The sequence below is a fragment of the Sorex fumeus genome, unplaced genomic scaffold (genome assembly GCF_029834395.1).
Source record: "Sorex fumeus unplaced genomic scaffold, SorFum_2.1 ptg000098l, whole genome shotgun sequence".
In the NCBI taxonomy this organism is placed as follows: Eukaryota; Metazoa; Chordata; class Mammalia; order Eulipotyphla; family Soricidae; genus Sorex; species Sorex fumeus.
In genome coordinates, this window is record NW_026606155.1 from 21,830,213 (window position 1) to 21,845,744 (window position 15,532).

At 54.2% G+C, this 15,532-nt stretch overlaps 1 protein-coding gene across 1 annotated transcript; it reads right to left on the reverse strand.

Moving 5' to 3' along the window:
- Positions 1 to 3,006: 3,006 nt before the first annotated feature.
- On the reverse strand, positions 3,007 to 6,067 carry VRTN (vertebrae development associated). Its single transcript, XM_056133340.1, has 2 exons — positions 3,890 to 6,067; positions 3,007 to 3,072 (listed from the first exon to the last, which is right to left on the reverse strand). Exons 1-2 carry the CDS (start codon positions 6,065 to 6,067, stop codon positions 3,007 to 3,009), a joined length of 2,244 nt encoding a protein of 747 aa, XP_055989315.1.
- Between the last annotated feature and the right edge of the window lie 9,465 nt (positions 6,068 to 15,532).

Genomic DNA, 15,532 nt, shown 5'->3' on the forward strand with positions numbered 1-15,532 from the left:
GAGCACCCCTGCATGTGGCATCCCTCCCCTCAAAAAATAGTCTCCTTGGACATTAGCTTTCTAGACTCTAAAAACGGGAGTCTACATTCTCATATGGATATAAATCACTGCTACTAAAAAACAAATGTTTATCTGCATTTACCACACACACGTACTATTGTCCCCATTTTACAGATGGAAAAAAAAACAGGGGCAGTGCAGGGGTTAAGGTATACTTGTCTTACATGTGGTTGATGTGGTTGAATCCTCAGCATGGTATATAGTCCCCCTGAGTCCCTCCAGGAGTGACCCCTGAATACAGAGCCCGGAGCAGCCCTCAATGGCCCAAACCTTCACATCCGTCCCACCCCAAACGGTAGAGAAAGCAAAGTCAAATTCAGCAATTGGCCCATATCTATACACTTCTAAGGTTGGAATCGCTAGGTCTGACAGGTGACCCTTCCTCTTCCCCCACCCAGTGGCAATTTAGAGCCCACTGGGAGACAAAGATACATCTGCTCCAGTTCTGAGAGTTTAAGGAAGGGATAGAGAATCCAAACCCACCCCACTCCCACCCCAGGCCAAGAGCAGTTGTTGGGAACCCCGCAGCCAAGGCAAAAAGGGCCTGGCCTGTGGTGCAAAGAGCTGGGTCAGGCTGTGCCCGCTGAGAAACCAGGTTTGTCTCTTGCTGCACGGCGCTGCCACCTGCTGGCTGAAGGTGACCATTGCAGGTCAGGTAATCCCATTTGTCCATTTCCTTCACCAAATGTCAAGAGGTCCTCCGTGGTAGCAGTCGGACAGACCATGAGAAAGACAATCCATGACAAAGCTGCTTTGGGGAGAGAGGGAGATAGGAGAGGAAAGGTGAGTCTGGATTGACAGGAAGAGAGGTGAGTGGAGGAAATATGCAGGAGGGAGGCGGGGGCAGACAGCAGGTGCTCTGAGAGGACAATGGGAACTCAAAGAAGTGAGTCATTTAGGCTCTAGCTTCTAGTTTTGACCTTTTGGAGAATAAAATGGGATCGTTTGAATGAGGGTAGATCATTTGAAAATTCAGCGTCTGAGCTAGACTGGCTGCGGGGATGGAGAAAAATGAATGCTCCGTGAGAAGTATTTAGAAAGTAGAGTGATTTAGGCTGGAGAAAACCAAATCTAAAAGGGTACTAGGGAGCCCAGAGATGGAGCAGATGTCAGAACACCAGACTTGCTAGGACCCCGTTTGATCCCCAGCACTGCATGGCCCCTCTGCATCAGAACAGTGCCCTGGAGATCCCAAAGCACTGACAGGTGTGTAGCCTGGATGTCCCCAACACTGCAGGGCTAGAGCCGTACCCTTGGGGCCTGGCACTGCTCAGCTGGCTGAGAATCCCTGGGAGTGGTCCCTGGAGCACCCTTTGGGAGAGTCTCCATATTAAAGGAAATCAGGAGGGGCTGGAGCAATAGCACAGCGGGTAGGGCGTTTGCCTTGCACACGGGCGACCTGGGTTCGATTCCCAGCATCCCATATGGTTCCGTCCCCCTCCCCAAAGCACTGCCAGGAGTAATTACTGAGTGCATGAACCAGCAGTAACCCCTGTGCATCGCAGAGTATGACCCAAAAAGCAAAAATAAATTAAGAAAATGTAAAAATAAAGGAAATCAGGTAATGCAGTGGCTCCATTGTACTCCTTCCTTCTTTGAACAATGCACAGCACCGATAATGTGCCAGGAAACCACCTATCTACGTGCTGTGCTTACAGGCAGGTCATTACAGCAGGGAAAAGCCCTGCTTGCTCCAGAGCTTCTATTCCAAAGGGAAGGAAGCAGGGTGAAGGGGAAAAATAATGAAACCATGAGACAGGACCAAAGGGTGTCCTTCCGATAGGAATGATAAGGAGATGCATGCAAAGGTGACAGGAAGGGCCAGAGACGGCCTCTGGAGCACATGCTTCATGTGCATACCCAGAGCCAGAGCCTCTGACCACCACCAGGAATGATCCCTGGGCACTAAGTCTGATCCCCGTAGCCCCTGAGCATGGCTGAGTGTGGACCAACCCCTGACCCCGCCCCCCCCCCCACACACATCCCCCATGTAATAAAAGTGGCAGGGAGTAGCCCTATACAGCGAGCCTGGCTCCCTCCCTCTGTGAAGATGTCGGCAAGGCAGCAATGAGGAAGCCACTGACACGATTGAAGTGGAGGGTGAGAGAATCTAATTTTGTTTCCAGTCTCCAGCTCTTCTCTGGGCAATAGTTTGGAACAAGATGGCAACAGGGCTGGGATGCGGAGCCAGAGAGATGAGGGCAATAGTGGGGAGGGGAGCGGGCTGGGGGTGGGTGGGAGAGCAGTGCTACAGAGCAAAGGGTTTGCTGGCAAGTATGCTGGGGAGTTTTTAAAAAGAAAGTGAAGTAGGGTTGGAGTGATAGCACAGTGGGTAGGGCGTTTGCCTTGCACGTGGCCAACCCAGGTTCGATTCCCAGCATCCCACAGGGTCCCCTGAGCACTGCCAGGAGTAATTCCTGAGTGCATGAGCCAGGAGTAACCCCTGTGCATCACTGGGTGTGATCCAAAAAGAAAAAAAAAAAACACTTTAAGTAGGAAGATTTCCCCCCCACCTCCACCTGCCTAAGGATGGTGGTGCTGGCAGGGAACCTAGAGAGGCAAGAAGACGAACAAAACACACCCCAGCCCCAAAAGCCTACCCGTGAGGCTGCCAAGTTGGGGAAGCAGCAGTCACGCTGGGGTACCATCTGGGACAGGCCTGGTGCTTGCACCCACAGCAGGGTGCAAGGTACCCAGGACGCCCCCACACAGATCTGAGCTGAAGAGCCCCTGCGTCACTTCAGGATCCAAGTCTAAGCAGAATCCTCAGTCACACCCTCTGTCCTTAAGCTCAGCAGGAAAGAGAAACGGCCCCTGTGCAGCCCCTAGACTCCCAGGAGAGGCCGGGAGTGGACACACACATGCACCTCCTAGCAGAACAAACAGCAGAGACCGAGGGCTGTGGGTACCACGTCACTTTATTTCTTTGGTTTTCCAGTTCCACTATCACACAATGCCCCTCTCTCCCTTCTGGCCACCAGGAGGTTCTTTGAAGATGGGGCTCAGAGAACCCTTCAGAGGAAAGGGCAGTGGGGGGGATGGGGGAGTGGGCCCTCCAGAGGCAGAAGCATGCAGGGTCCACACAGAGCAGCCAAGCCCAAGCCAAGCAGAGGTGAGAGGCCTTCCCCCCTCCTTACAACCCTCCCCTCACTCTCCCTGTGAGCATCAGCCCAAAGGCTTTGCAAGGACCTGAGATGCCTTAAGTTCCTTTGGAAAACCTGAGTGAGTTGAGTGCCAACACCCCAAAGGAAATGCAGACTGTAGATAGTGCCCTGGGGTGCAACAGTGGGCCCTGCTCTCACTTTTTGTCTCCAGGAAAGAAAGCAGTCTCAGATAACCCACCCTCCTCCAGCCCCCTACACACAGGTCCCTTAAATGGGAAAAGAAAAAAAAACCTAAAGTCAAGACACAAGCATCAAAAGAAAGCAAACGAGGGGCTGGAGCGATAGCACAGCGAGTCGGGTGTTTGCCTTGCACTCGGCCAACCCGGATTCGATTCCCAGCATTCCATATGGTCGCCTGAGAACCGACGGGAGCGATTCCTGAGTGCATGAGCCAGAAGAAACCCCTGTGCATCGCCAGGTGTGACCCAAAAAGGGAAAAAAAAAAAAGCAAGCAAACGATGGAGAGAGCATCACTGGTGTGAGGCTTGGGCGGGAGGGCTGGGCTGCTGGCCCTCAGCTCCTGGGCCAGGGAACAGGACCGATGCAAGTTTGGGTTCGGCACTGCGGGGGCCGAGCCCAGGGCCCCCTGGCCGAGCCAAGCGAGTCGGCAATGCGGGCCCCTGGCCTCTTTGTCCAGGCTCCCCCTGTCCCTCCTGTCCCCGTACCAGCTGCCTGTCAGCTGCTGGTGAGCCATCCACCAGGGTGAGGCCCTCGTAGAGCGCCCGTTTCCACATGTAGTAGGTAGAGCGGGCCGTGAGCGGGAAGAGAGCACTGAACTCCTTGTATGAGGGGAAGCTCTTGGACTCGAAGCGCTTCTGCAGGAACAGCTTGGCCTCAGCCTTGAACCTGGGGCTGGTCAGCATGTCCATCACCAGTCCCTGGCCCTCACCACCCCTTGCTGCGGTTGCGGAGCTGGAAGGAGACCCACTGTGGGGGTGGCCTGGAGCCAGCACCCCATCTTGCACAGGGATCCCCTCTCTGGAAGGCCTTTTCTGAGTCTGCCCAGGATCCTCTCCCGGGGACACCCCCAGACTTGATGTCCCCAGAGGGACGGTCGTGGCTGGGGCCGCGGTTCCACTCCCGATGGCTTCTTTCTCTCTCTTCTCAGCCTCCTGCACCCCTCCTCGGCTGGAGGGGGGAGCCTGCCGCTGCTGGAGTTTCGACCTGGGTCTGGACCAGCCGGGGGGGACGAGACTCCTCCAGAACCAGAAGGAGGACGGGGACAGGCCCGGGTAGCGAAGGCGGAAGCGGCAGAAGGGGAGGTGCCCGCTCAGCACCTGTTTGCGGGCTGCCTTGCGCTGGCGCCGCTGCCAACGGTACAGGGGCATCCTCGGGGCCGGAAGCTGCTGCGGCGCGCGGGGCCCCTCATCCCGCGCTTTCTCCGCCCCTTCTTCCGCCTCACCCTTCCAGAGCTGCTGGGGTTCTTCTCCCACCAAGGCAGGCTGGGGAGTCCGGGTCCCCAAGAGGGCAGGCGGCGGCTTGAAGTCGGGGTTCCTCCGGAGGGCCTTGCGGCGCCAGTTGTAATAGGTGGAGCGGGAGATGCCGGGGAACCTGCACTTGAAGCAGCGGTAGGGCTCCAGCGTGTTCAGGGAGATGCAGTGCTCCAGGTAGAGCTTGGCCCGCTGCATCAGGACCATCCCGGGGGTGGCCAGGGCCTGCGAGGCGGCCCCAGGCGCCCCCACCACAGCAGGCGTGGCAGCAGCGGCGGCAGTGGTGGTGCCCGACTCCTCGGGCAGCTTCTCCAGGGCCTCCCGGGTGAGCGTCTCGGGGGCGGGCAGGGCGGGGCAGGCCCCGGAGCTGCTGCCCAGCAGCTCCTGCTTCCAGGCGTAGTAGGTGGAGCGCGAGATCTCGGGGAAGCGCTGGAGGAACTGCTGCAGAGGCACGAGGCCGGCGCCGCGGCGGAAACTGTCCTGCAGGAAGTGCTTGGCCGAGAAGCGCGCGGCCACACGCTGCCGGTGCTCCTGGGACTGGCGGCGCCAGCGGTAGAAGGTGCTCTTGGTGACACTGGCGCGCTCGCACAGATGCGAGTAGCTGAGGCCGGGCGCGCGGTTCAGCAGCTCCAGGGTCTTGGCGGGCGCCGAGAGCGGGCTGGCGCCTTCCGCCTCCACCTCCTCCAGCCCCACCACGGGGGCGAAGTACTGGTGGCGGAAGAGGTGGCCGCCCACCGGCTGGCCAGCCCACATGATGTGCAGCGTGGCGGGCACGTGGTCGCAGCGGCGCGGCCGGATGACCCGGTTGAAGTAGGGCCGGATCTTGAGGTTGCGCATGGGGTAGATGGAGTAGATGTTACGCTGCAGCACGGACGCCAGCGCGTACAGGTGCCACACGTTGGAGAAGCTGCTGGGGAAGCACGTGGCCTTGACGTCCGCGTCGAAGATGGCCTCGAGCGTGGCCGGGGGCAGGCTGGTCATCTCCGGGGACTCCTCGGAGCACAGCGAGTAGCGCACGGCCTGCAGCATCACCTTGGAGTCGATCATGCCCTGCAGGTAGTAGTGACGGTGCAGCAGCATCTCCACCACGGTGCGCGCGCGCAGCTCCAGACTCAGCCCCGCGTCGCCCCACAGCAGCAGGCTGGCCGCCTCGAACAGCAGGCTGCCCTGGCCCTGGCACACCAGCGGCAGCATGTTCCGCGGCGCGTCGTTGGGGTAGAGGCTTAGGGCCACCGAGTCCACCTCCAGCCTCTGCGGGCAGGCGCCCCCCTCCCGCGAGGTGGGGAGGGCAAAGGTCGAGAGGACCTGCTTGGCCTCCAGGGCAGCCCCCACCAGCCCCTCCAGGCCCTGGGACTCCACGGCCTCTTGCAGCTCCTGAAGGACTTGCTGCACCAGCTGCTCCTGGGATGTCATCCTGTGGGCAGAGGGAAGAGGGCAGAAGGCAGAGAGGTCAGGCCCAGGGAGGTCCCCAAGTGATGCCCAGCAATGGTACCTGGTCCACCCCCACTACCTTCCACCTTCCTCCATTCCTGAATACATAAGGGCTGTAGCCTCCTACCAGATCATGGCTACTTGCTCCATGGGCAATACCAAATCAGGTTCTGAAACCTGACCTTGAAGACTGGCTGGTACCAGGCACTTAACCTGTATGAAAGGGAGAGAAAGCCCAACCGGTTGGAGTGTATGCTTCGCGTGCAGGAGGCCTAGGTTCGAACCCTAGCACTGTATGTTCTCCTGAGCATTGAGCAAGGGGTAGTCCCTGAGCACCACTGGGTGTGGAGGCCCCCTCTAAAAGAAAGGAGAGGGGCTGGAGCAATAGCACAGCGGGTAGGGCATTTGCCTTGCACACAGCCGACCAGGGTTCGATTCCCAGCATTCCATATGGTCCCCTGAGCACCGCCAGGAGTAACCCCTGTGCATTGCCGGGTGTGACCCAAAAAGCAATAAATAAATCAATTAATTAAAATAAAAGAAAGGAGAAGTTGGGGCTGGAAAGACTGTGCAGGGGCTACAGCATTTTCCTTGCACACAGCCAAACCTAGTTCTAATCCCAGCATCCCAAATGGTCCCTCAAGCATAGGCAAGAGTGGTACCTGAGTGCAGAGCCAGGAGTAACCCCTGAGCATCACCAGATATGATCCAAGAAAAACAATTAAAGGAAAGATAGTACAGTGGGTAAGGCCTTGAGACTTTAGCAGGGGGTCTACAGATTAAAGTATGTCCATAACACTAATGATTTGCCTTTTTCATTATATTAACATTTGAGTAAACTGTAATGTACCACAGTACCTTAGCATGTATCAAACTCCCCAAAGTTAAGAATGTTCTATAAGATACTCAGTTTATCTAATAAAAGAGTTATTTTTTTTTAAGTGAGCCATCAGGGATATGAATGCCTTATATGTGTGAGGCCCGAAGTTCAATCCCTTGCATGAAAGAGAGAAGTAGGGCCAGAGAGATAGTACAAGGAGTAAGGTGCTTGCCGTGCACACGACAACCCAGGTTTGCTCCCCAGCATCCTATATGATCCCTGGAGCATGCCAGGAGTGGCCTCCCGTGATCCCCTAAGCATTGCTAAGAGTAATTCCCAAAAAGAAACAACCCCCCAAAAAAAGAAAAATAGGGGGCTAGAGAGATTATACAGTGGGTTAAGGGCACTTGCCTTGCATACGGTCACCCCAGGTTCGATCCCAGCATCTCATGTGGTCCCAAAACACCATGAGGAATAATTCTGAGTGCAAAGCGAAGAGAAACCCAAGCCTCACTGGGTATGGTCCAAAAACTCTGTGTGTGTGTTAGAGAGAAGAGAGAGAGGGGTGGGGAGGAGGAGAGAGAGAGAGAGAGAGAGAGAGAGAGAGAGAGAGAGAGAGAGAGAGAGAGAAGAGAGAGAGGAGAGAGAATAAAAGAATAAAAGGGGAGCCAGAGACATAGTACAGTACAGTGGGTAAGACATTTGCCTTGCATGAAGCAAACCCAGGTTGGATCCCTGGCACCCCATAGGGTCTCCCTGAGCACAGAGCCAGGAGTAAGCAATAAGCACCAGCAGGTATGACCCAAAACACACGCACATACAAGGCAGACTGAGATATTGCTTATTTAAAGTGGGGTTGATTTGGCAGGCATTTTCTCAAAAATAATGAATTAAGGTAAGTAAGCCTGTTACTTCAAGGAAAACTGCTATCTGTGAAACATTTTTAAGTTTCCATTTGAAATTAAAATTTTGGTGTCCAATATAGTAAGCTGAGTTTGATGGGCTCCGAGGTGGCACTAACAAGTAACTTTTTATACCGTAGAATAGAATTGTCAGCACTTGGAGATCTGTACTCCAATTGATCTCAAATTGAAACGCTCCCAGTGGGACATGCTACAAAGCCAGGCACCATTCCAAGGAGAAAAAAAGAACAAAGGGTTTTTAACATAACAAGGTAGGGAAGCACTTAGGTTCCACTAAGCTTGAGAAATAATTCCAGGAGCCAGAGAGATAGTACAGCAGGTAAGGCACGGGTTCAATCCCCAGCATCTCACATCCCACATGGGCACCGAGCACCACCAGGAGTGATTCCAGAGTATAGAGCCAGGAAGAAGCCCTGAGCATGGCTATGGCTGAGTATGAATGACCCCAAAACAAAACAGGAGAAATCTTTGTACTTGAAATAGTTACCAAATATCTGCCAATGGCGAAGCCAGCAATGCACTTCATTTTCCCATCCCCATAACTAGATGAATACTTCCTCTGCAGGATCACAACAGACTGAACAGAGCAGCTAGGAAAATCAACTGTGAAACTAGCTGCTACAGAGATTTTTTAAAAAATTAAAGAACAACAACAACAAAAAAAGTTAAAGAGCACATTTGGATTAGGGGCCACAGCTGTTGGTGCTCAGGTCATTCCTGGCACTGTTTCATGAATCATTTGCTTCAGGCCTCTGAATTTATCTCCTCAGTCCTCAAAAATGTTATTTTTCACAAATGTGTTATGTGTTAAGAGTATCACAGGTTTTTACTTTTGTTTTGGGGGCACAGCCAACAGTGCTCAGGGACACACCCAGTCCTGTGATTGGAGGTTGCTCCCGGCAGTGATGAGGGGCTTAGAGGGCTGTGATCAGTCCACTACTATCTTGCAGGTTTCACAGGTTGACTTCATTTGATTTTTGGTTTGGGGGCCACACCCAGCTGTGCTCAGGGGTTACTTCTGGCGATGCTGGGGGGCCATATGGGATGCTGAGGATGGAACTCAGGTCAGCCATGTTCAAGGCAAATGCTCTGCTTGCTGTATTAGCACTCCAACCCCTCAACTAGGCCTACTTTTAAATAAATTATTTTCCAAATGTCTTTTAATTTCTAATACAATATACATCAGAAGACATATCCTGGGGAGAATAAAAGGCTCTCCAGAGCCCCCGATGGGGGTAGGGGGGAGGCAGGGATTGGAGATGGAAACCAGCAACCCAGCAGCTCTCGTGCAAGGCAGCTACCCTAGCGCTGAACTACCTGGGGGCTGAGTTCTCAACGTAGAGAGTACACAGGTGTCTGAGAACAGCTTTTCAAAGAAATCAGTGGAGGGCCGGAACAATAGTACAGCGGTAGGGTGTTTGCCTTGCGCAGGGCTGGCCTAGGGAGTTGGGTTCAATCTGTGGCATTCCACATGACCCAGAGCACCACCAGGAATAATTCTTGAGTGCAGAGTCAGGAGTAACCCCTGAGCATCACTAGGTGTGACAAGAAAGAGAAAGAAGAAAGGAATAAAAAGAAAGGAAGAGAGAGAGAAAGAGAAAGAGACAGAGAGAGAGAGAGAGAGAGAGAGAGAGAGAGAGAGAGAGAGAGAGAAGAAAGAAAAGAAAGAAAAGGAAAAGGCAGCCTGGCCACCAAAGATCAAATAACCAAGATTTACTGAGCATTCAGCGTTTCCCCTGCCATTCCCCTGGTTCCTGACTTCCAGGTGCAGAAACTGAGGCTGTCAAATCTAGGCTAAATTTGATAAAGGTGACCCAAGTTAGCTGCACAGCCAACAGATGGAACCAGATGCTTATTAGGGCCTGAGGTTAACTCCACCTTTGCGGCCACCTTTCCAACCCAAACTCCTCACCCTCATGAGTGGGCAAGTGGGCTGCTTCGTGGGGTTCTGTGCCTTCAGAGACACTCTCAAAATCACCACCAAGCCTGCTTTTCCTTTGTCTCTCCTCAGAACTCTGTCTCCCGTTTTGATAAATTGCTTTAAAGGAGCCTTAGGGTGCAAATTGCACCTCAGTGTATGGACTTGCCAGCTTATCAAACTCCACACTGAAAAGACACGTATTTTGCTCTCGCTAAAAAAGGTGTCTGAGAGGAAATTATGGCTCATTAAAGTTTTTTTTAAAAAAGCACTTTTAAAGTGCCCAAGGAATACTACCACCAATTCAGATGATAATCATAAAAAAAAAAGCTTTTAAAAAATATGGGAACCACGATCATCTCTGCACAGAAATTTTTTTCAGTTGTAAATTTAAATGCATGTTGTGACAAATCTAGTACAATTTCTCACCAAAATTCTATTGTACCAGATGTTTTGATGGATTTTTTGCGGGGGGGGGCTTTTAATCGGTTATCCTGTGGGGACTTGATATTCACCTTCTTTGAGACTACTAGTTTTCTTTGAACTCAGGAGATAAAACTCCACATTGGTCCTTAGGAAATTACGTACTTCCCTATGCCAGAGTCCAGAGCCTGGAAAACCTGCGAATGAATACCCAAGCCCTTTTTCCTTCTTGCATTTTTCCCCTTGTTGGACGCCGCATCTAAGTGGGGGCACTGCCCAGCACCCTGCAAAGGAAAGGACGCGAAATCCCCTCTTACTGACCACTTCCGGAATGTGTGTTTGACTTAGGCAATTCAACCCAGATGGCAGAAAAATAACGGGGGACAATTAACTTCAGAAGTGTGGGTGGTTCTCCTTTCACCCAGCCTATCACCCCCACACCCCATCCCAGCATGATGTTCTTTCTCTCCGGTGACTGTAAGAGTCTGTGGGCTTTGCCTGGGGGAGCATTAAGACATCAAGCTTTTCAAGGTGATTGTGTGTGGGGGGGGTGGGGGCTCGCTTTCCCTCCACGTGAGCAGCTCCATCCCACCCACCCCCACCATCGTGAGTAAAAATCCTTTTCCCTGGACATGCAGTTCTCAAAGCTGAGAAACCTCAGCAGAGTCGCGAACCTCAGGGCTGGCATTTCACTGCTCAGGGAACTAGATCTAGTGCTCATCCACCAACACGAATTCGAGGCTTGAGACCAAACTGGCCACGTAATAGGGAAGGAAATGGAAGGTGCAGAAAGGTAAAGGAGACGTGCCTGAATGTGTGCAGCAGGACCTAGGTACCCAGGTACCTTCCAAAAGGTCCAGATACCCGCACTTCCTCCCCCTGCACAAACCCTCCCCCCTCCCCAGCAGCCAGGCCCTCTGCCAGTCCCACCCCAAAGCTCACTCCTGCCTCTCCCAAGGGGTAAGGGTATGAGTAGGCAGGTAATACCCCACTCCTCTCAAGTCTTTTTTTTGGGGGGGGCACACCTGATGATGCTCAGGGGTTACTCCTGGGTCTCACTCAGGAATCACTCCTGGCGGTGCTTAGGGGCCCATTTGGGATGCCGGGAGATCAAGTCCGGGTCAGCGGCGTGCAAAGCAAGTGCCTTACCCACTGCACTATGGCTCCAGGCCCTCCTCCTCAGTCTTGCTGGGAAAGAGCTTCTCGTGGTACAGACCCCGCTCCGCCCCAACTCCAACAGGCCGGCACCCCCAGAGAGTGGGTGTGGGGAGAGGGCAGGGCGCCCAGGGCATCCTCTTAAGTAGACAAGTGGTGATAAGGTTCAGGTGCAACAGCCTCTTCGGCACAGCTCCCTCTTCCTGGAGGGCAAGACAGAGCCCAGCGGGCAACTGCCAGGTGCATTCAGGGACCGAAGTGCAGAAAGTGAGTTCAGCTAAGGCTCGGGCCACCTGGCCTCGGCTCAGACTTAGGCACGAGATCTGAAAAGGCTGGAAATCAGGACTCCCTCATTCCCCTTGGTCCAGCGGGGAGGGCTCCTGCACTCTCCTTGGAGGTGGAGGTGGGAGGGGCGGGTGGGGAGATCGGGACGGATCAGAGGGAGCCAAAAAGGAATGAATGGACTCCAGCCAGGCACGAGGCCGCTGCCGCATTTCATTTCACCGAAGCCGGCTTTTCTCCTCCCACCAACACCGTCTCTCGCTCTCAAGCCCGTGGGATCTCAGGTCTGATCTCCATCCTGATGGGGAAGCCAGGGAGCAGAGACTCCAAGGAGATAATGTCTCTGGGCTCTAGAATAAAATTCCTTCCCGGCTGCACTGATTCAGGGCTCTACTCCATCTCGCCCCAACCGGGCGTTCTCCCCCACCGTCTCAAAGCAGCCTCAGCAGCCAACCAGGCCCAGCCAGCATGCAGGAGGACCACCCAGGCCTCAGGCTTCAGAACTGGTCAAGCCGGGGGACCAGACCAGGCGACCCTGCCGCCTGCCCTAGGCTGGCCAGCCTGGCGGGAGAAGGTACCAGCCATCTTGGCTCCCTCCCCTGGGCACAGGAGGGCCTCGACTGCCCCATAGCCGTCCAGCCTCGGGTGGAGGGAGCGCCTGGGGGCCCAGGAGAGGCCCAGCCCTCGGGGGCTTCCCAAGTTCAGGCGTCCAGCGGACCACGTGTCTGCAAGAATGGGGTAAGGGTCGGCTGCAGCCCACCCAAGGCAGGGGTCCAGGAGCACCCGGAGGTCACGGGTAAAAGCCGGAGGAGGTCCCTCCCGCCAGTGTAGGGATGGGGGATGGGGAGGTCGCCTCAGCTGGGACCCAACCTGGGTGGCTCGGGGAGGAGCCTGCCCCGGAGCAGGGTGGGGAGGGAGATAGGCGGGCGGTGGGGGTGGGGAGAGACCTTGAAACAATGCCTCTTCGCCCTCCACGCACCCGCGCGCACCTTGGGCAAACTGTTCCCCCGAGTCACTCCTTGGCCCCGGGGCCCTTTCCGGTCCCAAGACCGGCCTGGAGTCCCCCGGAGGGCGCGGGGGCCTGCAAGCAGCAGGAAGCCTCGTGCTTCCCGGTTTACTGACCTCGAGGGTGGCCCGGAGCCCCCGGGGCGTCCACTTCGCGCTCCACCGTCCAGCCCGGGACATCGAAGTCCCCCTCCCCGGCAGCAGCGGCCCCGCCGAGCGCCGCTCTCAGCCCAGCGCCGGCCTCATACCTGGAGGGGAACATTGAGCGTGGACTGTCTACACCAACTGGTGGCCCAGGGCAAGGCGCGGAAGCCACTCCCCCCCAGGAAATCGCCCACCCTCCAGTGCTCTGGCCCCGAGATGAAAGAAGTGCAAATTCGGGGGTCACTTCCAATGGTAAAGAGATCGCAGCTATTGTCTCGCCCACTCCATCCAGCTGGGGGTGTTAAAGGGCCTGACCTAAACTCTGAAACAGACACAAACTCCCCCGGGGAAACTTGAAAGAAGGTGGAAACTTCTCCCAGGAGCTGGGGGGTGGGGGGGAGGGGAGAGAAGGGGAGAAAGACAGATTCCAGGGAAAGAAACTAAGGAAGAAGAGTCTGAGCCAGGTAGGGGGCCACGGGGGAGGCAGCAGGCAGAAGGAAGCCTGGAGAGCCGCGCTAGAACCTGCAAGCTGGCCTTGGGTCATTGGTTTAAGACTTTGAGGCTCTCTGAGCACCACCCCCCCCAAAAGGGCATCTCTACCTCGATGCCGCGACTCCTTCCCTTTCCCTATAAACCAGGGAGCCGGGTTGCCCCCACCTTAGTGCAGGCCTTCCTCCCTTCTAGAAAAGCCCAGGGCTCCTTCCCCACCTTGGCCCGAGCATCCCTTAGATGGGGGTGGGGGCCCCCACACCCCCTCGTCCCCTAAGAGAGCCTGGACCAGCCAGAGCTGCTTCCGTGGTGGGGGGAGACGAGACACCTCTCCAGTCTCCCGACACCTAATCTTGAGCGCCCCTGGGAAGGTGGAGGCGTGGGTCCCTCCCAGCTCACCTCGGCCAGGGAGTCAAGATAATCCCCAAAGGAACCGGTCCCATCCGCCCCTCCCGGCCGGGTGGGGGAGGAGGAGGCTGGGGATTGCAACCTTCTCGGTGGCTCCCCCCCGGGGGCTTTCCTGCCTAGTTTTAACCCTTGAGGGCCCACAGCTGGCTGCTCCTCTCCCGGGCTCCCAGGTCTAGCCACCTCCCCTCTTTATCCCTTTACTCACGCGTGCCCCAGTTCCATTATTCCATTGTTGCCTTTTCCTCCTCTGCAAATCCTGAGCTCAACTCTTCCCCCAAGGGGGACCCCAGATGGAGATTCAAATCCCGCCTCAGCCCTGCAACTCCTGCTCCACTCGCCACCCTGGTATCTCTGCCTGCCTGTGGCCACTTGGACTTGGATTTGAGTGCCAAGCCTGCCGGAGTGTGGCCCTAGGCAGGCTGTTTGAACCCTAGAGAGCTGAATTTGGTTACGGGGTATAGAACATTGACCCCAGAGTTGTTGGGGCCGTCCTTTGAGGTGTTTCATTTCTTGGGAGTCTGGAGATGGCCTTGAGGGCTGTTGTGCCCACTTTTGAAAACCTGAATAATTCCCCCACCCTCGGGACTTGCCCTCAAGCACTGATGGGTGAGGTCCATAAATAAGATAAATAAGCAAATAAAACTGTTCAGGAGCCTTTAGCATAAAGGAGGTGTACTATATTTCTGTTCTCAGCCTCTCCCACAATTTGATTGTGGTTTTTTTGGGAGGTTTTTTTGTTTGTTTGTTTGTTTGTTTGTTTTTGGCTTTTTGGGTCACACCTGGCAATGCACAGGGGTTATTCCTTGCTCTGCACTCAGGAATTACCCCTGGCAGTGCTCAGGGGACCATATGGGACGCTGGGAATTGAACCCAGGTTGGCCATGTGCAAGGCAAACACCCTACCCGCTGTGCTATTGCTCCAGCCCCTTGATTGTGGTTTGGTCTCAGTTTTTGGTCTATAGTTGGCAGTATTCAGGGGCTACTCCCAGCTTTGTGCTCAGGGACTACGTGGTGCCCTGGAGATCAGGCCCCCTGCATACAGCGTGGACTGTGCTCTGTCCATTGAGGTATCTCTCCAACCCACGAATTTAAAAATAATTTTCAAGAGGCTAGAGAGCTAGTAAAGCGGTTAAGGTGCTTGTCTTGCAGCTGACCTGGGTACAATCATTGGCGTTTCCTATGGTCCCCTGAGCCTGCATTCAGGAATGATCCCAGAATGCAGAACCTGGAGTAAGCCTTGAGTGCTGCTGGATGTGGCCCCCTCCCCCCAAAATAAATAATAGCTTCAAGATCCAGGGAGATGGCTCAAAGGACTGTTTTGCATACAAGAGGCCCTGGGATCATCAGCAAGCAACACCCTGAGCTTGGAGCCCCAGAAGCCCTAGTACTGCCCGATATGGTAAGAAAAAGGAAAAAGTTATTTTTAAGCTCTTAATAGAAATGCAGTATTGAAAACATTTCAGAGTAGAGTGGTTATCTTGCAGGAGATGGACTGCGAGGTACTTTTTCTTCCCATATATCTTCCTGTGTGGTGTGGTTTGACATTTTATAAGGAGTCTTACTGTCGTTTTAAAAAGCAGTGAACGTCATTGAAAATTATTTAAAAGGTTAATGGAATCTCAAAGCATATTTAAAAAGAAATGATAATAGTAAAAAAAAAGGTTTGTTGTACTTCCCTCATAAAAGTAAGTCATTTATAGGCTAATTAGGAAATCTTAGAATAATTGGGAAAATTTTTAAGTAGAAGAAAAAAATTACCTATAATCTCATTATCTAAATACAGCTAATTTGAACATCTTAGCCTATTTCTAATTTAGTTGGTTTTGATTTCTTTTTGTTGACTTACACAATTTAAATGCTTCTTTGGGGCTAGTGCGATA

Bases quoted from the DNA above. Each gene is read 5' to 3' on its own strand.
- VRTN (XM_056133340.1), bottom strand. From the start codon at position 6,067: ATGACATCCCAGGAGCAGCTGGTGCAGCAAGTCCTTCAGGAGCTGCAA. The intron at 3,073-3,889 runs GTACGGGGACAG...TTTCCTCTGAAG, and splicing joins CAGCAGCTGACAGGCAGCTG to GGTTCTCTGAGCCCCATCTT.